This window comes from Cololabis saira, chromosome 9 (genome assembly GCF_033807715.1).
Source record: "Cololabis saira isolate AMF1-May2022 chromosome 9, fColSai1.1, whole genome shotgun sequence".
NCBI lineage: Eukaryota > Metazoa > Chordata > Actinopteri > Beloniformes > Belonidae > Cololabis > Cololabis saira.
In genome coordinates, this window is record NC_084595.1 from 20,209,447 (window position 1) to 20,235,233 (window position 25,787).

General features: G+C 42.3%; 1 protein-coding gene across 1 annotated transcript in view; it reads left to right on the forward strand.

Moving 5' to 3' along the window:
* The window catches only part of npffr2a (neuropeptide FF receptor 2a), a 54,449-nt gene extending 37,134 nt beyond the window's left edge, over positions 1–17,315 (forward strand). Inside the window, exons 3-4 of the mRNA XM_061730724.1 lie at positions 9,442–9,541; positions 15,336–17,315. Of these exons, the coding sequence (XP_061586708.1) occupies positions 9,442–9,541; positions 15,336–16,188 (953 nt within the window). The 3' untranslated portion in view covers positions 16,189–17,315. The remainder of the gene's footprint in view (positions 1–9,441; positions 9,542–15,335) is intronic.
* Positions 17,316–25,787: the final 8,472 nt, after the last annotated feature.

Genomic DNA, 25,787 nt, shown 5'->3' on the forward strand with positions numbered 1-25,787 from the left:
CAAAGATTCAGGACACATTTATGTGGGATTAAAAAAATTAGAAGGTTAAAGGTTGGTGTAAAAAACTCCACGGCAACAGGCATTTGTCCTCCAGGTTGCAATAACAAGGACAAAGTTCAGTTCTGGCCGCAGAACTCCTGGAAGCACCTGTGTGCAGCTCACGTACAGGGTGACCCGAGTAGGGTCACCCGATCCCCCAAGTAGGCTCACCCAAGTAGGGTCACCCATTCACCCGGGTAGGGTCAACCGAGTATGGTCACCTGATCACCCAAGTAGGGTCACGCGAGTAGGCTCACCCAATCACCCGAGTAGGGTCACCCAATCACCCGAGTAGGGTCACCCAATCACCCGAGTAGGGTCACCCAATCACCCGAGTAGGGTCACCCAATCACCCGAGTAGGGTCACCCAATCACCCGAGTAGGGTCACCGGATCACCTGAATCACCCGATCACCTGAATCACCCTATTAGGATCACCCGATTACCTGAGTAGGGTCACCCGAATACCCAATTAGTGTCACCCAATTAGTGTCAAATATCGACCAATCAGCAGAAGGGGCGGGGCTAATTTGCACCAATTAAGGTGAAAGAGTCAAAACCGTTCCCATGACACCACCCATGACTCTGTATGTCAGACCATTCAAAAGTTATAGCAGAAAATAGGGACTATCAAAAACTGACCAATCAGAAGAAGGGGCGGGGCTAATTCAGGCCATTGAAGGTCAAGTACTCAAAACTGAGTCCGATGACACCACCCACGAGTGTTTATGTCAAACTATTCAAAAGTTATGGCAGAAAGTAGGAACTATCAAATATGGACCAATCAGATGAAGGGGGGGCGCGCTTTTTGGCGTCTAGCGTCGCCACGGTAACGCTTTTGACTGAGAAAAGTAATGCGTGTCATCGCAGGATGGAGACGCACATTTTGATGTTTAACAGACCTGGGTGCACGTTACGGTTCGGGCCGTATCAACGGCCGAAGAAGTTGCATAAATTGCGCCAAAATTACTTTTTCATTAATTCAAAATGGCCGACTTCCTGTTCAGTTTCTGCCATGGCACCAAGAGACTTTTGCGACATGATACAGGTGTGTACTGATTTCCGTGCATGTACGTCAAACCGTATTGTGGGAATCGAGGCACAAAGTTTTCTAAGGGGCGCTGTTGAGCCATTGGGCCACGCCCATTAATGCAAACCATTAAATATGACATTTTTCACCAGGCCTGGCTTGCGTGCAAAATTTGGTGACTTTTGGGGCACGTTTAGGGGGGCAAAAAGGCCCTCATTTCGTCGGAAGAAAAATAAAAATAAAAACGAGAAAAAACGAGAACTCCTACAGATACAATAGGGCCATCGCACTGTAAGTGCTCGAGCCCTAATAATAATAATAATAATAATACTAGTAATGATGATTACTTGCTCCCTTTGACACATATCAGGAACACAGACACAAGCACTGTTTGATGTCACCATGTATTTAAAAGCATGTGTGTAAAGTGTGTGTGCAGGAGATACCGTATGTGAGGTTTAAATGTAATCACCCCCCAGGCGATGGGTGATGGGTAAAGGCTACACTTCCAGTGCGGTCACATTAGATTGATGGCACGCTTTGAGTAGAAAAGGAGAGGCGGCTGGTTATAAGTTGCTTATAAGCAGAACTGGCAACCCTGCATACGTCAGAATACAAGACGAAAGCGACAGCATGGGGACAGAGACAACAGTTGAGGAGGAGGAGAATAACGTAACTGAAGTGGAAGAAGATTTGTTGTTAATATATGTGAGTGGATGATGGAGGAGAAGCGGATGATGTTTCTGCCTCTCCGCATCAACCGCTACCACTTTACATTTTTGATCAATCACACAACCGTTCTCCCACACCAACGAGGAAGAAGAAGGTTCTGCCTGAGAACGAGCTGTGAGAACTCCCAAACCAGGGCAGTGAGAACAAGAATGTTTTCTGATCTTGTGGAGCGTTCTTATCAGCCTTAAATGTGTTTGAATGTTTTCTTCTGTTTGCTGCCGAGTCCATTTTACTCAGGTTCATGTTGCGTCTAATTGAAAATGATCCAGTCTATGTCTGTAAAAGCTGATATCTGACAAACTGCCCTGATCAAAGTCACTTTCATCATTGGTTAACTGCAGAAAAGTGAAGGTTCAAGTCTGGTTTGTTTTAAAGATGTCATGGTAAAATGTAAAAATTACTAATTAAAAAAAGTGGGTTAACTTGGAAAATAAAAAAAACTGCAACAAAGTAAGACACAAGTGATATTTATGTTTACCGATACCAACTTCTATTTCTTTGCTAACAGTCTGAGTGCAAAACAGAGTTTTTTTCTTGTCAGATTAATTACGGTTGTTAATATAAACCCATAAAGCACATTTAAAAAACAAATCATCCGGTTTCAGGTCTGCTAGTCGTCATTTCAGGTCTGTTAGTCCTGGTTTCAGGTCTGCCAGTCCTGGTTTCAGATCTGCCGGTCCTGGTTTCAGGTCTGTTAGTCCTGGTTTCAGGTCTGTTAGTCCCGGTTTCAGCTCTGCTAGTCCTGGTTTCAGCTCTGCTAGTCCTGGTTTCAGCTCTGCTAGTCCTGGTTTCAGCTCTGCTAGTCCTGGTTTCAGGTCTGCTAGTCCTGGTTTCAGGTCTGCTAGTCATCGTTTCAGATCTGTAACGTTAACATAACCAACATTACAAAAGCTTTACGTCCCATCTGGGTTTTTTTAAATGTCTTGTAGGTCTGAAATATAGAAATGGATCAATATGAGTAAAAAACCTTAAACTTCTCCGGTTCATACAGTCTGCGTATGTAAAATAGTATATCAAGTCTTTAAGATTAGGGTTTGTAAGAGCTGAGAGTTTAAGAGCTCTAATGTGCTCTCTATAAATAAACAACCAAAGAGAAATGAGAGCTGTATCGATACGCCAGCTTTGACTCCGGCCTGAGAGCGATCCGGACAGCATATAACCTCCCTCATCTCACACTTAAAGAGTCTTATCATACAGCTGAGCTGATAATGGTTCAACTCCAAGTAACAGTTAGACTGTTAGACGTGTCTTTTTTGATAAAAACAGTACCGGGAAAAGATAAAAGTGTCCTGGCAGACTGTTATCGTCATCAGCTCATTTTCTTTCCTTTAACACCAAAGCTAGATATGCGGCACACGTACAGTATGAGATCTCGGGATAAATATTATAATATAATTTATTACCTACACATCAACCTACGGTACATTACCTTGATGTATCATAATGGCATCATTAGGCATAATAATGTTTTGATAAGGATGTAATAGATCAGGAGTGGTCTAATAAACTGCCTTCTGTTTATTACAATTAAAGTACATGAACAAACCAACTCTGTTGGTTGTGAATCAAAGCAAAGAGCAGTATGACATCTCAGGACCAAAGATGTGGGCTGTAGTCATTTCCATTTCCTTCCCACACAGTAAAGCGTTTTCAGGACCAGCTCAGCCAGCCGTGGATTTGTCTCTTCCACAACATCATGGAGCTGATTGTGTTGTAGGAGAAGACGGGCAGCTTCTTAAAGCTTCAAATACCCATCCCCAGAAGACAAAAGCCCAGGGGCCTCATTTATAAAAGAGTGCGTAGGATCCATACTAAAAGTGCACATGCGCCCAAAAGCCGAAAATGGCGTGCACAAAAAAAATCCGGCTTTATAAAACCGTGTGCACGCACATCTGCACGCAATGTTCGCTTTATAAATCACATTCCAGTTGGAAGGTTGCGCACGTGAATTTGCCTCATATCCCGCCCTCTACACGCCCACTTTTTACCAAGAAGGTAAATTTGCATATAAATGAACCAGCCGATCAACGGTGTTTTACACTCAAAAATCATGGCAGGGAAGACCAGAAAGCGAAATTTTGCGGAGACTGAGATCGAGATGTTGTGGATGAGGTGGAGGCCAGGAAAATGACATTATTTGGTGGTCACAGAAATGGCATCACTAACAAAAATAAAGCAAGTGAGTTGCCTGCCAGAATCTGATTTCTGGCCACGGGAGCGCGCACAGCAGCCCGTTGAGCGATAGCGCTGAAACTTCAGATTTTCAGATTATGAAGCTCAAGAATGAGATCAAATCATATTTAGGTAGAAACAACCTTTCATTAACTGTATTTGGCCTTCAATCAATTTTTGGCAGGTAAAAAGACCCATTTTCAGGGGAGAAATCAGATTTTGGCAGGCAATGACTTTTTGGCACGACACCGGCACAGGACACGCCGTGCAGGTAGGATGATTTGACAGATGAAAATACCCCATCAGATCACGCTTCCACATAGATAAATGCAGGTAGGACGATTTGACAGATGAAAATACCCCGTCAGATCACGCTTCCACATAGACCACGCTTCCACATCGACATCAACATTTATCTATGTGGTATTTTCATTGTTTCATTGTCAAATCATCCTACATGCCAATATCTATGTGGAAGCGTCGTGCACATTCTGACTTCCTGCTGTTAAATCGTCTATTTGCATGAAAAAGCCTTTGAAAAAAAAGAAACTGAGATAAAAGAAACGGGTATCGTACGGTAGTATTTTCTGCCGAGGTAGGACACCTCGGCAGAGAAGTATCATTTCATCCTATGGGTAGGACGATTCGCGGAGGTAGGACACCTCGGCAGAACACCTCGGCAGAACACCGGCTTGGGTGTACATGGATCTATAAGTCTGATATGGGATGACATTAAAAGTATGACATGAATCTGACTTCATTTCACCACCTCACCGCCTGCGTCGCCAGTTCCTCATATCTTCAAAATGTTCGTGCGCGAGGGTCAGGGTTGGCGTAAAGATACACACATTTTTCGGTTAGTTTTTTTTTTTAGATCCCAACCTTTGCGTAGAAGGTGGCGTGCACATCTTTCAAGCCCTGTTTTTTGAGCAAGCAAGCTTTATAAATGAGGCCCCAGGAGGTTAGAGCAGAAACTGGGATCTGAACTTCAACAGAAGCTTCTTCTCCACTCATGGTCTACTAACTGCATCATCCCACATGACTGAACAAAGATTCACACCTCTGGAAGGTTTTAATGTGCAAAGCAGACGGAGCGGCACTCTGCTTGAGTCTTATGTTTACATAATTCATGGTGAAGTCCTACCCAGGTTCCTGCTGAATAAAGCCCTCTCGGGATAACCGAGGGGCTCGGCACGCTGCACAACATCCAAACTGCAACAGGAAAGAAACCTCAAACGTGAGCAGCACCAACACCTGTTATAATCCTGTAGAGAAACTACAAAAGCCAACTTCTAAATCATTTTGTTTCTTTGTCACCATTATGACTAATGTCCACTGCCGTGGACTGCAGAAAGACTTTTATCCCCATTCAGTTTGTGTCACATTGAGCAGCTGGAGGTAATCATCATGACAGCCTTCCACAATGAGAGCGCTTGGCTGCTGCAGCCACCAGCCTCCGCAAGCGAGAGCTCATACAGCTTCCCCCACTCAAAATACGGTGAAATCTCTCAAGCTTGAAAATGAAAGGTTTGTGTGTGTGACTACCTCAAAACTTCAAGAGCAGAGGTGTTAGACGTAATTACACAGTCGTCGAGTAGCCAGGCTCACGTGAATGTTCATGTAGCCCGTCAGGTACAATCACAGCTCCAAATCCAAAACGTTGGGACGTAAAATGTGAATAAAGACAGAACGCAATGATTTGCAAATCTCATAAACCCATATTTAAAAAAAAACATAAACATCAGATCATGAAACTAAGACATGTTGTCATTTCATGGGACATATTATTATTTTGAATTTGATGACAGCAACACATCTCAAAAAAGTTGGAACTAGGGCAATAAAATGCCGGAAAAGTACCTAGCCCGAATCAAAGACAACTGGAGGAGCACTTGACAACTAATTAGGTTAACTGTCAACATCTCAGTAACATGACTTGTTATCAAAGGAGCATTTCAGACAGAGAGAGCATCTCGGATGTAAACATGGACAGAGATTCACCAGCCTGAGAGAAGACAAGATTCGGAAAAATGCTCCTCAAAATGAAACTGTGAAGACTTTGAAAATCTCACCATCCAAAGTGAATAAAATAAATAAAAGATTCAGCCCACAATAATTTGTACAATCAACAAATTACACCTATGGCTTTATCATACAAAGAAGAAGACATATGTGAACATAACCCATATACTTCTCTGGACCAAAGTGCTTTTAAAACGGGCCGAGGCAAAATGGAAAATTTTCTGGGATCAACATTTGAAATTCTCTCTGGAAACCATAGAGGCCATGTCTTGCCGACCACAGTTATCAGCTTACCTTCAGCCTGCATCTCTGATCGTCTGGAGTTGCTTTAGTGGGCAGCGTCCACATCTGGAGAGGCTTCATACAGGATTTAGTGGAGTTGCTTTAGTGGGCAGCATCCACATCTGGTTCCTCGTGACGAGCGATTTTTTTTTTTTTTTTAATTCTTACCTTAGCCTAGATTCATAGCCCTTTGTTTAAAGGGGACATATTATGGCATTTAATGTATATTTTAAACAGGCCTTGAATGTCAAAACAATCTAAAGCTTGTCTTTTCTACATAAATCAGAAATTCAGTCTCCGGGCCATGTTTTTATTTTTTCTGCTTCTAAAGCCTTTTTCTGTGCTTCATTTTCAGGGCGGGGGGGGGGCTATGATAATGAGGCTCTGCGCTGATTGGCTGCTTGAATGACGTGTAGGAGGGGAGGAGAATAAGCCTAGCTCCGGCCAGAGCAGCCGGCTGCGTCGCACACAAAACGTGTCCCATGCGAGAAGCTTCTGCGACAAAATCAATTCCATGGCTTTATTTTTTTTTGTATTAGACTGTCCTAACTGGCCGCGAATTTAACAGTTTCAGTGTGGACAGGGAGCGTCCGATGTCACACAGCTCGACCTGATAGTCGGACGCTCTCATTCAGTTACACGCTGTAAACGGATCTTAAAGCCTGATTTACGGTTCTGCGTTAAATCGACGCGTGGCCCTACGCCGTAGGCTCTGCGTTGGTGTAACGCGGAACCATAAATCAGCCTTTAGTCACCTCGTCTTCACAGAGGAAGATTTCTCATCATTTATGTTACAAGACAGATGAATCATGTTAACTGTAAATAAATCACAACACTGAATTTTCACAAATGGCAACTTTATTGTTAAAAAAATTAAATATGAGTTGTATATAAATAACATTTATGCACTATTGCCGGCTCAAGGAAGGACCGTGCGTTTTCTGAAGGTGTCGCTTCAGGTGCTTGGAAGATCTGAAACCAGACAGAAAAAATGTATTACTAATTTACCTTAACGAGTGAGTGGCTCCGTTAGGGAACACTGGAGCCGGGCCGGTCCGTGAGCAGCTCCGGCAGCTCCGTATGCGGCGCCGGGGCTCCGGAGCTAAGCTAAATACTTAGCCCATGCAAAGATCATACAAATATAAATAACATAAAAAAAAAAAAACTTACCTCTGACTCGTGTGCAGTTGCCGGGTCCGTGCTGTGGGAACTGATCCTTTTATGAGGGTAAATGTCGATGCAAAATCTCATTTCTACTCTCCCTCGCTGTTCAAACAGCCACCGCTTCTAAACAATGGCGGAGCTCTAGCCGGCGGAGAGAGCTGGTTGTGGGCGTGGTTTCAGCAGCGGAGGCCAAACCTCTGCGCCTCGGGTGACATCACCCTAGGCGCAGATTCTAATCGGCTCAAAAAAAATCACGTGACACTAGGGGATTCTGTAGGGCGGGGGTCACAGACCTTGCAGAAATTCATGGGATTTTGTCTCCCCTGTGCTGGCAGGGTGAGGGGAGACCACTTTATATATGTTAAAACAAGAAAAAACTTGTTTTTCATAATATGTCCCCTTTAAGAGTGATTTGTGATTGTAGCCATATTATATAGGCAGGTTTTGCCTCCATACGGAGCGTTTTGTTTCTTTGGTTATTTTTCCCTTCTCTTGGAGTGTTTATTGTTCTCTTTATAGTCAGAGTATAGTGTTTAGTTTTGTTTATAGCCATTTGTTTGTCACTCTGCCCGAGGTCTCCGGTGAATTCAATAAAAGCCTTTTGTTATCTAATATCTCTGCATCAGAGTCCTGTTTTGAGTCTCGGCCTGACACATACAGGATTTACATTTTCTCCCATCCAGAAGGAAGGCCTTCGATATTTCAGTAGGATGATGCTGAACTACTTACTGCATCCATCACAACAGCATGGCTTGGCAGGATAATTGTCCGGGTACTGACCCATCCTGCCGAGTTCAGATCCGTCCTGTTTTGAAATTCAATTTTAATTTAAATGTTCCTCTGCATCCCAACTGTTTTGGATTGGGGTTGTGTATAACACCACAAATGAGAGCGCGATTTGGGTGTGGTCTTTATCTTGATGGCTGGCTAAAGCCAGTGGTGTGTCGTCGTCACCGCAGCTACTTATTTCGCAGCTCTCTCTTAAGTGTGGAAGACCTAACAGAGCACAGAGACCTTTGCGACCGGTTTTGAATTGGCCTGGAAGGGTTCGGGGACGAAGCTCAGGAACAGAGCAGGAACCAGGTACCAGCTGGACTACTTCCAGCTCATCGGCTTCTGCCCCTCGCAGCAGCTGGGTCCATCGCTCAGATCTTTTCAGGACACTCCGAGTTCACGAACCGGATTAGTCGCAAAAAAGAAATCCAAGACAGGTTCTCCAGAGCCGCAGTGAGGACTAGCAGAGGTCCACTGGGACACATTGGGATTGTTGCTTCAATACTGATGTTTGAAATGAGGACTTTTAGCTGGATTTGATCAGAATGAATGGCAGGTAACATTTCTAGCATCACAGGTTTCCACGAACTATGCCAGCGAAACTTTGATAGCTAACCCGAGGTAACTGAACTATGGTGGGAGTGTTTCCAGGCTTGCTCGTTGGTCAGGCAGCATAATCCTCCCAATACCCCCGTCCACAGGGGAGCACATGTGACACAATAATCAATCCCAAATCAATATGCAGAGGATAATGATCTGCTTTAACATATTCTGGCTTTTTTTAGCCTCAGCAGCTGACTATCTTTCGAGAAGTTTTGTGGTCTTGGGTATTTCAAAGGTCGATGCTGCCTGCCCATCTGGCCTTTGGCAGGAGTGTCCCCCCTTATGATCCAGGTCCTGGTCCAGGTTTCTTCCTTCCTAAAGGGGAGTTTTTCCTTGCCACTGTTTGGCTTAAGGTTTTTCTCCCACTAGGGGAGTTTTTACCTGCCATGGTTTGTGTTTATGTAATAATTTCTCGAGGGTCATGTTCTGGGTCTCTGGGAAAGTGCCTAGAGACAACTTCTGTTGTAATAGAAGCTATATAAATAAAATTGAATTGGTTGTTCCTGTGAAGCAAACGTGATCAGTTCAACGGGAGTCTCAGCCTAAGGTCAGGATGATAATAGCATCTGTCTGAAGCCGTTATTTCGGCATTGAATTAACCAAATGAATTGTTCCCATCAACAGGATGGCCTTTCGGGAGCCTGGTCTGCAAGATGAGCGGCATGGTGCAAGGGATTTCCGTTTCAGCATCCGTCTTCACTCTGGTTGCCATTGCTGTCGACAGGTACTGTACCCACGATATTTCTGCTTCTAAAGTCAACATTATTTCACCATTCATGAAAGGAAATTGACTGATTCATGTCCGTCCTCCTCCTCATCTTTGATTGGAATCTTAACCTTAAAATTCTAGCTAATTTGTTCGTTTTTTTTTAAACATAACGCTCATGTATCCGTTAAATCATCCATCCCAGTGCATCTCCTGAAGCACTCAAGGCTCGAAAGTCTGTCGAAGAATCTTAACTGATTATCAAAATTGGAAACATTTAATTTTGATTGCACAATTAAAATCAGAGATTAAAGGCTCTTTTTCCAGGAATTTTCACTGATTGTGAAAGAAGGATCGGCAGCCGTTATAGACGAGATGCTTGCAGTGTAATCTGGCACAGAGCCGTTCCCAAGACATGTTTCTGCGTTCAAGGCAAACTCATCAACTGCGAATGCAAAAAGCAAGAACAAACGAGCAGAAGGAAAAAAATCAAACTAGTAACTTGGAAAAATGCAATTAACATACAGTATACTGAGAAGTTGAATTCTGCTCTTCTGCTGTGAACAAAAGGTTGTTTTTTTCTAAATATTTTTATCCCCATTTTTAACACCCAGTGCTCCTACCTAAGTGACAGTCCTGGGCAATGCCATCCTACACTGCACAGCCCTACACTGAGCTCAGGTCTCCTCCTTAACCTGAGGAGTGAGCAGGCCGCTTCTTTTCACCAGACAGGGTGGGGCTTCTCCGGCCGGACGTAGCGTGTGGGAGCACGTTATTCCGGTTTATGCCACCCCATCTGGGGCCCCGGTTGGCCAGAGGGGGCATGTATAGCCCAGGACTGTGTGCATGTTTTTATGAGGGTAGCTCACATTAGCTATCCAAGGGAACACAGGGAGAACATGCAAACTCCACACAAAAAGACCCTTTCGCCAACCCCACCCAGGGTGTGGGCGTTGAAGTCATGGGGGAACTTAACATGCACTTCAGCGCCCACAGCATCCCCGGCAGGAATTGAACCCAGGACCTTCTTGCTGTGAGACGGCTGCACTACCAGCTGTGCCACCGTGCCCCTTGAACAAAAGATTTTTATTTAAATTGTGGCATCTGAAAACCTCTACACATTTTGCACCAGCATCTTACCAAGGGCGAGTCCAAGTACGGAGCAAGAAGCACATGAATATGGATTAAAACATTTGTGTCTACTGACAGATTTATGTTAAAGAGTGTGAGAGGTCTCAGTGTGCCCACCGACTGGCACAGTTGCCGGGTTACTACAGATGTGCTGCTGATGAACAGAACTGCGCTGTTACCAAGTACAACTGTCCGCTGACAATTCATTAAGCTACTGATGCAAAAGTTTTCACTGTATATGTATATATTAGTGCTGGCCAACGATTAAAATTTTTAATTTGAATTAATCCATGATTTCTGTAATTAACTGCGATTAATCGCATATTAATTGCAAATTTATTCACGCATTTTGTGCTGTTCTAAATTACCTGAAAGTATTTTTTTTATGTTTTTACTACTGTTAACAACATGAGAAAGGGCAAATATGCTGCTTTATGCCAATGTTTATTCAACTTTCCACAAAAAAAGCTTTTGACCTAAATGTAACATTCCTTCATAAATACACACAAACATAAATAACACAATGTAGTCCCCAACTTGTAAAGACTAACTTAAGATTTATTGTTTTTTTAAGCAGCTCAATGTAAAATAATGAACCAAATGCATCACAAACATTGTACAAGAAGTGCATTGGTCAGTTAAATTTTCCATGTAACTATGTCTAACCTCATATGGAGGAAAATAAAAGGCTCAAAAAATATCCCCTTCTTCTAAGTGGGATCAAAACAGGGGTTACAAAAAAAAAATCACAGACAAATAAAGTGCACATGTAACAGCAGGGAGTGTAACTCAACCTATAAAGTGCAGTTGGGCTATAATTAGCTAATACTTCAGATTCTTTGGAACAGATCTCTATTTGCTCATCTAATGTATTGAGGTGAGGAACCCAGCCTCCTTCCCTCACATCTATCCAACGTTGTCTGCTTTTGACGGGCGGGGGACGGGGACGGGGGGGGGGGGTGCGCTGGGGTGCGCTGGGGTGCGCTGGGGTGCGCTCTCTGCATCGGTCGTGTTTGGATGCAAGTGAGACTCGACGAACTTCGATGGTAATTAATTTCAAATCAACAGTACATGCAAATAACTTTAGTCTTGTCCAGCGAACCATCTGGGCATCTTTTTGGAAGTGAACTAGCCGTTCAAAAGTCCCTTTTCTTTCTCCATCTTTCAGTTCACCATACTTTTCCTCAGGCTACGGGTGCTGTCGAGGGCCAGAACTTATATAACGCGTTTTTTTTTTTTTTTTATCCTGTCGTTAATCACGCATTAAAAAAGTTGTCAGCATTAAGAGGACGTTAAGCGTTATTAACACGTTAACTTTGACAGCCCTAATATATATATATATATATATATATATATATATATATATACATATATATATATATATATATATATATAATGTATACATTTATACAGGCGCTTACTGCTACTGACGTGCATTATTGAGGCTAACGATCAGCACGCCTAGGCTGGTCACCCACTGCCGACGACGGCCCACAGGATCAAAAATAAAAAAGAATAAAATCTCATTCTGTAACCAAACTCATGATGAAACGTCATTGTTGCTGCTTTCGAATGTCCGGCGGGACGTCCGCCAGTCTGCCTCACCGTGAGCCACCTCATCAGGTGGAAAGGCCCGTACAGAACACCTGTGGGTGAGGCTGAGCGGCTTCATTGTCTTTCCTCATATTTGGATAACGATTGACTGACTATGCTCGATACTGCCCCCACGGACGTCCGGGTGTAATATTAAGCATCGAGGTTCCGTATCAAAACACGGGCGAAATCACAGCAGAGGAAGACCCAGGACACGCTGGAGAGACTATGTCTTTCGGCTGGCCTGGGAACGTCTCGGAAGAGCTGGAAGAAGTGTCTGGGGTGAGGGAAGTCTGGGCATCTCTATTAAGACTACTGCCCCTGCGACCCGGTAACGGATAAGCGGTAAAAAATGGATGGATGGATAGATGGATACCCATACACCAACTGTTATATATTCAAAATGATACAATTCAGCTAAAAAAGACATTTAAAAAAAAAGAGTCCTCAATCACCTTTTTACTCGGATTTACTCAGAACAAGATTTTACATAAAAAGGTGGTTTGATGTGACCGGGAAACATAAAAAACTTCAAATAAAAATGACCTCTGGAGCAAGCGTTAACGCAGTTCAGTGTGTGCTGGTATGAAGACTAGGTAGACACGGTGTTTTAAACGGAAATTAACTGCTCAGGGGTCTTTAAGTGAAGGCTGAAACGAACTCCACGAGGACTCTCTGTTCTTGTGGGGTTTGGATCAGCCTTGAGATCAACCGGGTTTATTCTTATGAATCTTGGTAGGTATGTGGTTATTTGGCAGGGTCATATTGATTATTTTGGCTCTCCTGTATTTTTGAGTAGAGACTCAGGCTGTGTTGGTCAAACATGGCGTAAACCTCTCTGCCCATCTGAGATCCGAGCTTCACCGTATGGGAAATTCTCCCTTGGAGCTGATGAGGAGGCCCGATAACTGCCGCAACCCGTCTATGAGAAAGTCAAACCCTAAAATAAAAACATCAGAATTGTAAATAATGAAGCATTGTACAATATGTGGACCTGTTTTTAACCTTAACCCCTTTTCTTTAAGGAGGTATGCGATCGTGTCATTGTGATCTGTTTAATCATATTTATGTTGTGCATTTATTTTAAATTCAGAATAAACAGCATGTGCAAAAGAGGTGCATATTAATTATTTGTGCATTTATTATTGATTATCTGTGTTGGCTGGTTGGACGAATCCAAAGCAAATTTCCCTGATGGGACCATGAGTTAGCTTGGCTATATATGCCTGAGTCTGGTACAACCGGAAAAGAGGATTATTAAGGAAATAGCAAATACACCATTAAAAACCCTTGAATATGTAGAAACCTATTATCAAAAGATGGGAAGATATGAAAACTGAGACCACACACCCTCAGCCCTTGATCTCACCGCTGCTGCCCGTCATTGCCAGATTTGATTGATTTAGGCTGACCATATTTAGATTTTCAAAAAAGAGGACACTCGGCCCGGCCACGAGATAGCCTACTTAAATGATACTCGCAGTTTACTCAAAGATTCGTTATAATTTTAATATATTTAAAGTTTATATGTATGGATATAATATTCAGTTATATTACAAAATAATATCTCTCAAAGACGGAAATTCAGATAGGCTTCTCAGAAGTTACTCAACTTTTTTATTTTGTCTAAAATAACAGTTACAGTCAGTACTCGAGTTGTAAAATAAAATCAGGGGGGATGGTGGATTTTATCATATGGGGACAGATAATTTGTGCTGATTACAAATAATATAATATATTACAAATAATAGCAGTGACCAAAACACCTGCAGAAATACTGCAGGAATGACATAGCACTAGTTAAATGCAGCCTTCTGTAAGCTTGAAATATCCACTGGGCTTACATCAAATACATCAAAACACAACAATAAAAAACTGTTTTCTGAACTTATCAATATGACTCTGTCCTTCACAGGATAAGTAAAATGGATCACTGCAAAAACTCAAAATCTTAACAAGAATATTTGTCTTATTTCTAGTTAAAATGTCTCATTTTAGTAAAAAAAAATCTCATTACACTTAAAACAAGACTCATCACTGAAAAAAACAACAATTTTCACCTGTTTCCAGTAGATTTTCACTTGAAATAAGTAGAAAAATCTGCCAGTGGAACAAGATTTCTTTGCTTGTAATAAGAAGATACATATTGTCCCACTGGCAGATTTTACTACTTATTTCAAGTTAAAGTTTATTTGACACAGGTGAAAATTGTCAAATAAGTTATTTTTCTGGTGTTATTTTTCTGGTGATGACTCTAAATGTTGAAATAGCAGTAAAACCACATTCATTGATGAAATGACATAAGGGATGGAAAGGAGGGATGGCAGTTTTACAGGGGGGATGATTTTGACTGTTTTTATTTCAGGGGGGGATGATTTTGACTGTTTTTATTTCAGGGGGGGATGATTTTGACAAAAGGAAAACCGGACATTATCAACAATTTATAAAACCCCCCCGGACGCCCCGGACAGGACGTAAAATGTGGACATGTCCGGGGAAAAGAGGACGTTTGGTCAGTCTAGATTGATTACCACATAGATTAGCATTAGCCAAGCAAAGCTAAAATAGCTAACACTTCAAAGTTAGCTGTAGGTTTGCTTGTTCTGCTCATTTGTTCACAGAACAGCTCTGGATGACATCACAGGCAGTTTGTCCGGTTTTCTTGTTTCTACAACCAAAGGTTGAATCCAGAGGGACCACGCTAATTCTTCATATTGCAGAGAAAAGTCGTACGATAGCTGAATAAACTAGGCACATCCCGCTAAAGGAGATGGTGTAAAGGCAGTCGTGTGCTCCATTTCTGTGGCATTTTAATGAAAACATTTAACAGACAGATAGTTTAGATAAGACTTCAGGAAATTGTGTTAATTTGTGAAATACACCCCCTTTTAAACACTACTTTGTAGTCATCAGCTGCTGCTGCCGTGAACTGAACTGGAAAAGGGACCAGTGGGTATTTTGATAAATCATGTCTTAAACATTTTATTAAGACCCATAAAAAGATTCTCATTTGCATAAAATTTGTCCTTTAAGCAGTAATCCTGTCTATAATGTCCTTTAACAACACTGTTTTTCTTTGAACGTACAGGTTCAGATGCATCGTCTACCCGTTCAAGCAGAAGTTGACCATATCCACCGCGACTTTGATCATCGTTGTCATCTGGGTTCTGGCCGTATCCATCATGTGTCCCTCCGGCGTGATGCTGCAGGTCACCAAGGAGCAGACGGTCCGCGTTTTATTGGGCTACGACAACAAAACCAGCCCTTTCTTTTGGTGCAGAGAGAACTGGCCGAACCAAGAGATGAGGAAGATTTACACCACTGTCCTGTTCGCAAACATCTACCTTGCCCCCCTTTCCCTCATCGTGATTATGTACGCCCGGATTGGCATCACACTTTTCAAAACAACGGTCCCAACTGGCGGCAAGCCGGGCCACGAGAACCGCCACAACGTGTCAAAGAAGAAGCAAAGGGTGATAAAAATGCTCCTCATAGTGGCCCTGCTCTTCATCCTCTCCTGGCTGCCGCTATGGACGATCATGATGCTGAGCGACTACGCCAGCCTAACTGAGCAGCAGTACAAAATCATCAACATTTACGTCTACCCCTTCGCCCACTGGCTGGCCTTCTTCAACAGCAGCGTCAACCCCATCATCTATGGGTTCTTCAACGAAAATTTCCGACGAGGCTTTCAGGCTGTTTTCAAGTTCAGCCTGTGCGCGGCGGACGGACAGCGGAGTAAAACCTACTCGCGCAGGCTGCAGGGGAACTCTGTACTTCCAGCTAATAATGTTCAGACCTCCCTGGAGCCCATTTCTCTGAACAGCCTGGAGAAGAACTCTTCCAGGCGACTCAACCACGTCGCTGAGCACGACATGGTCATGGAGGACCTGGAAAAGGGGTCTTGCAGTAGTGGCGGCGTGACTGCAGTGTCTATCTAAGGACGTGAAAACCACAGCTGGATTTTCAAGGTGATAGGTGTTGAAACTCACTTCCGCTGTGCCTACATAAACTGACAGGCTGAATGGGTGTCCGGGAGTGTTTGGGTATCCAAGGTCATCCCACTCTTCTCACAAAAGCAGCCATTTATTCCACAGCAGTATTTTCCTACGGTGTTATTACTGGTCTAAAAAGGGTAGACTGCTTTTAGTCTCTAATCTTTTCTAACCTTTAATGTCTATTCTACAGAAATCAAAGCAGGTCACACTGTTCAGCAAAGACAAAAAGTCTTAAAATCTTCATGCTACATTAAAAAGTCCACCTTCTTGCTCAATGACATAGTTTATTTATTTTTATAGATGTATAGATGCAACAGACTGTTGCGAGGATACCTGCATAACAGATTTCCAGAGTCAGACTGGCTCGTTAGATACACCTGCACTTGTTTGGAGTATTACTCATTTCTTTCACACATCAGGATCAACACTGTTCACGCACCGCACGGTAAGATTAAATAAATGTACTCACTTTAATTCTATCCCTTCGGTAGAACTTCACACCGAGGACTACACAGCAAGTGGTAGATCTGACGTTACAGTACTACATAGTTTCAGATCTACTATTAGCTACCTAACACTACATCTAAAAGTAGCTCCATAATCGGAGATAAACTCACTACGCTGGTGGTGATTGCTAGCATAGGGGCTAGCTGGCTAATGATTGTGATTAAATAAGTTCAGGTAACGTTAGCAGAATTGAAAGCATTGTTGCTTTTATTCATCTTGTAAACGTCCCTGTTGATCTTCTGGAAAGTTGAATCCAAACGTTTAACCGTTTAGTTTGGACTTAAATAAAATAATTAAATAAACTCCTTTTGTCCATCCTCTCAGAATACCTGGAATAAACTCCATGAAACAGGAGAGTTCAGGGTCTTCCAGTGTTTTTCTGTGGAGCTGAGAGCCACCGATGTCTGAGTTCTGGTCCCTGTGGAACTGTCATTGGCTCATTGACATCTGGGAGGTGGCGCTTACCGATAAGTCATCATAAGTCTTTCGTTTGGAGTGACAGAGAAGTGGAGTTACTTTTAAGTGTGACTTTAGAATATAAAACAGGTAAAATACAAGAAAATATTGACGGTGGCCAAACAAATTGTAAACACAGGCCGCACACATGAAGCTGGTGACGTTTCTGTCGCATAATGTGACGTTCTGAAGCCTAAATGTCTCTGTTTACAAGCAAACGTGAAGACAGACTTTTTGGAAATCTCCACTTTGGCCGGAGTTTTCAGAAATGATCGTTTTTGGTGACTTTGAGTTTCCTTTTCGTTTAAACGAACGGCCAAAACGAATGAAAACACCACTGTTTTTGCTACGTGTAAACGGGACCTAATTTTATCCTGAACACCGTGTGGTTTTATTTGCTTGCACATATTTTCAACCACAATAGGATTTGATGATTTTTTTTCTTTTAAAAACGCCAATAATCAGCCTACCAGGTTTACATCTATCATCATCTTTTCCAATCGTGCCTTAATGAAGAGACTGAAGAATACATGCGACCATTACTGGTATGGTTGTTTTATTTATACTCCCCTGGCATGAGCCCGGGCAGGAAGAGGATGCTGGCATTTCTGGATGTTGCTCATCCTTCATGAAGGAGTTTTATCTGGTGTTTTATTTGAAGCAGAAAACAGAGCTTTTTAGGAGTGTTTTTGAGCTGGAAGTCGTGTCTGCCTCTGCTGCAGCATCACCCGAGGGCCTGAAGATCACAGCCGCTCGCTGCTCTTTCCCAGCTTTGTCTTGTGCAAGATTGCATTTCCCCAGAATGCTCTTTGCTATTCTTTCACACTGAAATAAGCAATTCTTTTCAGGTGTTGAACCTTTTTTTTCACAGGCAGATAAATCAACTTTATACTGTCAATGAGCTTTTGATGTTTTATTTAAACCAAATGATCCCACAGATCTGTTTATACGTAAGATCATGGAGTAAATTGTTATTTCAAAATTCAATATTTAGTATTCTCAGCCTTTTAATAACAGTATTTATACATGAAAACAAAGCAAGAGTAAACATAACCTAAGGAATACTCATCACACGTAATGAGCTACTCTTCAGCACATTTCTGTAATGAAATCAAAATAAGTCTTGAATCTGAATTTGTGATGTGATGTCATTAAACAAAAAGCTCAGTCTGGCTGTTCATGCCTATTCATCTCTTTAGAAATACCTGGTACCCTCCCACTCATAGCCGTGTCCACCAGTACAGAATGTACAAGAACCAATCACCGTTTATGTGCTGACTCCTACAGGAGCGTAGAAGAGCCACTATTCAAACTGACCAAGAAGTCTGCAGAATTTAACCTGTTGATAAGACCCGTCTCTCAGATGCAGAGGAGCCACTGGCATGTGAGTATCAGTCCCACAAAGACCAGAACTCGGACATCTGCAGGTTTTTAACTCCACAGAAAAAACTCTGGATGATCCTGAACTCTCATCTGTTTTATGGCGTAAATGAAGATGAGGAGTCTCGGGTACTTGTAGTACTGATTCCAGGTATCCAGAGAGGACGAACAAGAGCCTATTTTGTCCCTCTTTCTAAATTTAAATAGGACTAAGCTGCCAACTTAATGTCCAGAAGATCAGGAAGAATTAGTTAGCTAGCTTGCAGAAATATCAGGGAAATTAGAACATTACTAGCGCTGTGAGTTAACCTCAGATTTAGATTTCAATTTGGTGTTAGATAGCTAGCAGCGTCATATCGTAATAACACTGCGGTGCATGGACAGTGTTGATCCTGGATTTTGTTGTCTGCAATCACGAGGCTTCTGCTGCTCATACTGTGATGTATAAACCCTGGACCTCCACCTGAGCCTCGTCGCCATCTGCATCTGTTTTTACATTTTCTCCATCTACTTCCATGACGTAGTTTTGTTCCCTGATGAAAGGTGGCCTTTTTTTTTAATCCAAAATTTTCCTAAAACACGTTGGGACAAGGTTTTCACACAGACATTCGCACTTGTAAAACTGTACATAGCGCTGATAGAGTGTCCGAGTTAGCAACAGTAACTAAGGTGGGCGGGGCTTACTGCAAATAACACCTTGAGTCCAGCAACAGTTATTCACCAGCGTTCCTGCTCCGCTGCAGCCATTGTGGAGGTGTTTCATCGATACTGGTCCAGCCGTCACTCCGACTACGTCACATGGAGTTTATCTTTTTGGTCGGATGTTTATTCAATGGTATTCGGAGGAGGCTTCTTCTGTCTCTGTTGGTCCCGCCTCCTACAAATCAAAGTTAAATCCAGAGAGTCTTGCCAGGATAGTAACAACTTACATATAAACTAACTTTCAGGACATTCAGTTATAGCGTCGAACATCTACATTTTTTTTTATTGTGAAAACGTGCGCTTCAAAGTGTATTCACTTTCAAACAAGAACATCTCACAAGCCTGACATGAATGTGCCAAAGGTCTGATGTGGTTTTATTTTTATACCTTTTTGAAGAAGAAAACCTTGTGCAGTAACAGTACAGTAAAAAAAAAGTGTTTTTGGTTATAACTGAAGCTGTGAATCCGTTTGTCGGTTTTTGAGTTTTTGAGGGGTTCAACTAGGACCTGTCCCGTATGTGGGCTTTCTTAAACTGAGACTGGTTGGTCGGAGGCTCGTCGCGGCTCCTTGAGCCAGTCATTCGCTCAGCAGCACGGCGCAAAGTAAAGTTGCTTTCGTCAACTAAAATTATGACTAAATATCGTCGTCAACGAACCTTTATCACCTGAGGAAAACGAGACGAGACGCAACGAAAATGCAGGTCATGTAACGATAACGACAATTAAATATATAATGCAATATCGTAGACGGATAAAAACAAGACTAAAAGGTAGATTACGAAATAAAATTCTACTAAAATGTGTCTTCATTTTCGTCGGCCCGCGGGGAATCAGATCCAGAAGATGCAGCTGCAGGTTAGAGGCTGATGCCGTTAACGCAGAGCTCTAGGTTCACGTCAATTAAAAACAAAGTTAAATAGAGAAAGGGGCCGATGGCCGGCCACGCGGGGATCTTCTCTGGGGCTGGGAGAAGAAGAAGAGACCTTTGGATACACTTTCCTACATAGACGTGGAAAAGAAAACTGAATGTGTCGTCAAAAAAGAAAAAGATGGTGAGAAATGCGGAAAAATAAATATGTTGTAAATTCAAATTAGAGAGTCTTCTGTATCCGGAATGAATGTATTCTTGAGTCTGTAAGGTAACAATAATATAATAAAAAGATAACCTTGTTTGAATTGTAAAATGGGTTTGGCTAAATACAATCTTTGACTAAAACTAGACTAAAATGTAATCAGTATTTTTCGACTAAAACTAGACTAAAATGGTCACGGACAATTCTGACTCGACTGAAACTTGACATGACTAAAAGGAGTATGAACGTGACTAAAACTAATAAAAACTAAAATGATAGCTTGACCCAAAGACTAGACTAAAACTAAAATTGAAACAGGCTGCCAAAAACAACACTAGCGTAAATTCAGATCCCCCGCTTAAGTCCAAGCATAAAAGCATAAAACCCTTTTTCAGCATTATTTATATGTAAAAATGATTAAAAAATGGTAATCAAAAGAGAAAAATGTAAAAATAAATCATGTGGGCAATACTAAGTACTCCCTTACTGCCAGCTTCTGCTGAAGATCAATCTTGATGGTGATAACACAATGCCAAGGGGAATAGACATCAGCACTGGCATTAGAAAATCAACCGTTCCCGCCAACCTTTTTCAAATAGTTGGTAGTTCAGTTTTTTACAGTCAGAAAGATGATCCACAATGAAGAAAGGTGTCAGTCTCCCCCGGAGTGGACGTCCCAAAACCCTTTCCTAAAAGGTCAGACTCTACCGTGCTCAGAGCCTGCATGGCTCACTGAACATGTTGAAGTTGATGACCTCTCAACCAGAAGAAGACTGGACAAAGAGTCTGCAGGAGCAAACAAGGACATGTAAGCAGGACTGAGGTTCACAAACCTGCGTCTGAACAAACCAGCAGACTTCTGGGACAATGTCCTCTGGACACATGAGACCAACGTGGAGATGTTTGGTCTTCATGTCCTCATGTCTTCAGCAGCGAATCCACATCAGAACGGTCCAAAAAGAAGAATCCAGGTTTTGGAATGGCTTGGTCAAAGTCCAGACCTGAACCTGAACCCAGTTGAGATACTGTGGTGGGACCTCCAGAAAACTGCGTAGACACGAATCTCCACCGAAGCAGAGGTTTATAGACGAAGTTACTGCTGCTGCTTACTGCTGCCCGGATGGTATCAGCTGCTGTTTGAGGCTACACTGAAACCAAGACGCATGAGAATCAGATTAGTTATGTTTTTAAACCAAAACACATGTGCAGTAGTAAACTTTGGACACGACCATGGTCCTGCATCAAGAAACCTTTCTGTATGACTTTATACCGCCACAACCTTGAGCTCTTGTCTGCATAGGACAGGGAAAGTTCACCCAAATGGTTCACTCCTGCTGCTTCTGGCTCTTTGCTGCAGAGACGGTCCCGTTAAAATACCGTCTACGGTCGGACCTCTCACACAACCTGTGAACACCAACTGAACTTCACATCAGATGACAAAGAAAATTTGCCACGTCTTGGAGAGGATGCGCTCCTTCTGAGCAGTGCCTGAGGCGTTTAACACTTAATGAGGCCAGACACTGTCAGCCATAAAAATCACGACGAAAGCAAAGTTCCTTCTCACTTACATGAATGTAGGAGCAGGAGGGACCACTCAGTGTGTGTGTACGGGGACCTACCCAGAGAGCAGCACCTCCACGAGCCTCCACAGCTTCATTTCCAGCGTTGATAAGTGTCCCTTCGTCCCCCAGACCTCGCGGTCCTCTGAGCATGGTTCGTGCTCCCCGTCCCTGGATGGATGCGTTGTCATGTGTTGACGCGTGTAGCAGCGAGGTCTCTCTGTGACCCTCGTTTAACCCGTCATTGTGAACATCTGTCCTCGTTGGACATCTCATTTCCTCCAGGTACATTCATCCACACTGAGCGGCTGCTCCGTGCTGCCTTTTCCTGGCCGATATAATTCATGCAGGTTAAGAAACCGGCAGCATTTCTTTGGAGCTCATAAAGCATCGCCTTCAAAAAGAAAATGTTATCTTGATATCTTGATTTAGCTTAAAGCAACCGAGGAGTTTTCTTATCTTAAATGATAAGTTTCTATTTCATTTAAAGGAATAATTTATTATTTTTAGGAAGCTTCCTTCAATGCTTCCTCACAATCCCCCCCAAAACTGAAACCGGGACTGGCAGAGCTGAAACCAGGACTGTTGCCCCTTTTCCACCAAACCGGTTCCAGGGCTGGTTCTGGTTCTGGGCCAGTGCTGTGTTTGGAACATGGCTTTCTGTTTCCACTGACAAAGAACTGGCTCCAGGCCAGAAGAACCAGTTCCAAGGTAGCACCAACTCTTTGCTGGACTAGAGGAAAGAACCGCTTACGCAAACGGAGGGGGTAAAGTTGTTAAGACCAACAGCAATAGCAAGACTGCGCCATTTTCAAATAAGCAATGACTTAATCTGGATGCAGCAAAGACACAGTGGTCTGTGGAGGAGACAACCTGTCTTTTAGCGATGTGGTCCACGGAGCAAGTCCAGGCAAAACTGGAGGGTGCTACGCGGACCAACCAATATTAGCTTGATTTTCGCACCAATGCAAATGTAATGACGTGGCTCCCCTTAGCACCCTGAGCTATGAAAAAGCAAACCGGTCCTCAGCTGGTTCGCAAGTTGAACGAGTTGTGAACCAGCACCAGCAATGGCTCTGAACCAGCTCTGGAACCGGTTTGGTGGAAAAGGGGTAGAACTGAAACCAGGACTCACGGAGCTGAAACCAGGAGTAGCAGAACTGTACTCTACTGTTGCAGCAGGTCCAACAGGCTTCCACTTAGAAAGGGTTCTGAAATGATCTGCCGTGGCTCTCAACTAGGGTTGCCACCCGTCCCGTAAAATACGGAATTGTCCTTTATTTGAGAAAAAAATGTTGCGTCCCGTATTGAACTAATACGGGACACGATTTGTACCGTATTTTTATTAACGCCCCATACACACGTCTGTCACACACACAACACTAAATTTATCAATAATGAACAAAATAAAACACAGGAAACATTAAGGCCAGCAAAATCTTTGTTTGTGTAAATTAACTTTTACACCATAGTTGAATTATTGAAATAAATTAACTTTTAAACCATATTCTAGTTGAATTATTGAAATAAATTAACCTTTACACCATATTCTAGTTGAATTATTGAAATAAATTAACTTTTAAACCATATTCTAGTTGAATTATTGAAATAAATTAACTTTTACACCATATTCTTCACCTGTAACTATATTATATATCCTGGCTGATGTGGACATACGTAGCATAGGAGGCTATTTCAGTTACTAGTACGGTTGTCTGTCTATACAGTCATACAAGTTCAATGCTATTAAAGCACTTTAAACTTTAAATCAAAGCATTTTGTTTTTTTCATATAAAATAAACACATTTTTATGCAGTTTAGAAGTTTTGGGGCTTTTTTTTGGCTCCTGCGCTTCTGAAATCGGGGCGTCCCTTATTTCTATTTCTGAAAGGTGGCGACCCTACTCTCAACTGTCAGCAGATGAATGGTGGAGGAGGAGCTGTGGAGGTGCCAGCTAATATTTGCCAGAGAAGCCGAGACTTCAAATGCTGTTTTGGTGGCAGAAACAGCCCAACCCTAAGCTTCGTTCTCGGACCCCTCCTGACCAACCCACAGCCAGTCACGGTGGCCTGATAGTGAAATTAACAACACAGCAAAACATATTCTCTTTACGTTTTGAATGATTATGCTGTACTGTGTTTTCATTTACAGCTCAGACGCTATTCTATAGCCATCGCAATGCTAGTAGCAAAACAAAGGATGTGCTGGCTGCCAATCGTATGCCCACGGCACTAACTGCGCATAAATGTACTGCTTTATATAAATTTGCCTGGTGTGGTATTTTAAATTCTAATAGTGGGGGCCGACCCATCTACAATTCTATGGGCTCCAAAATATTCAATGCCTTGTTTTCACTGATGTTGGGGGACCAGGGACTTCCCCACCCCACTGCCCTACTTGGCATCCCATTAAGATACGAACATTTAAAACCAGATGTTCATCTGAGTTGAAAGTCTGACTTGTTTTGTCTTATTGCCGGTAAATATGCATCTCCAGTAAAATAAAACTAGAAAGGCACCGATTGCAGTTTCCCTTTCACTGATTTGGTTGTTAGCCTCTTAGCCTATGTTAGGTTTGTTAGCATACTATAACTCCACAAGCTGATGCTCTTTCAGGCATTGGACTGAGACTGTCCAAAAATACCCTTCGGGTATTTTGAATTGAATTCAATTGAATGATGCATTTACTGACCAGTGAAAAAAAAAAAAAAAAATTATCTTAATTTATCAGTGCTTGTTTGGCTAAAAAATTAATTCCAATCCCTCACCCAATCATTAAGTGCTTCCTTATTTAGGAGTATATTACATACCGGTACATCTCAAAAACTCAAAAGTATTTTGTGTGAAGGTAAAGTGAATGTAATGAATCTCTATTTTGGTGCCTGTGATGACATGAACAAAGTTTAAATAGATTTATTGCTGTTAGTACCTTAGTATAGTTTGCATGCCAATATTTTGTGTATGTGCATGTATGCTTTTGTGTCTACATGTTCTAAATATTGTTAAATAAGATTTATGTACTCGGACACGAATGTGGATTTTTATTTAATTTTTTTGAAGTGAGTAAACAGTGTCCTATTAAATTGTGAAGGGCTATTCAACACATGAATCTAATACCTCTGCAACTGACAGCACAACATTGCTGCGATGTTCTTAGTGGAGTTTCAGAGTATTAACGAGGCGCGATGCCGCAGCTTTGTGGAAGTAAGACTATAGTCTCTACTTTTTTGCGCGCACATAATCGGTTCTAATTTCCCTGCATACAAAAGGGATTGAGAACTTAATTAGGAGGAGATTTCCGATGATAAAAACTGCAGTGCCTCAGGAAAAAAAAATAAAAAGATCTAACTACCATGATGAAAAAGTTTTAAATTAAATTTGCCCTAATTGTCCAAATCCCTTTGGAATATCATATCGGCAATGTGGCAATATTTACACCAACTGTTATGCTCTTGACCAATAGGGGCGAGAGACTATATTTGACTTTAATTGTTGATTAGACCCCACTGATGTGGGAGAGACAGGAAAGTACCTGCTCTCTGAGGTGTGTTTGCCTTACTGAGGATTCATGAATGAGGGGGGAACGTTTCTCTCTTGTCATGCAGTCCTTAGGTCGGCCGACTGTGAGACCCCACGCTGGTTCCTTACGGTCCTAGGTGGTGCTTTTCTTTCATGAGAGTGTTGTTTTTTTTTCTCTCAACATTGGACCAGTGAACACTGCTATATTGTAAGATTTTTATGTGAAAAAACAGGGTAATAACATTTAGTGTCTCTGGAAAAGATGCAATTTTGCCTGAAACAGTAAATTGTTTCTCTATTTTATGTTTGCCATTTTAGTCTACCGTGTTGTCCTGTTGCATTGTGAG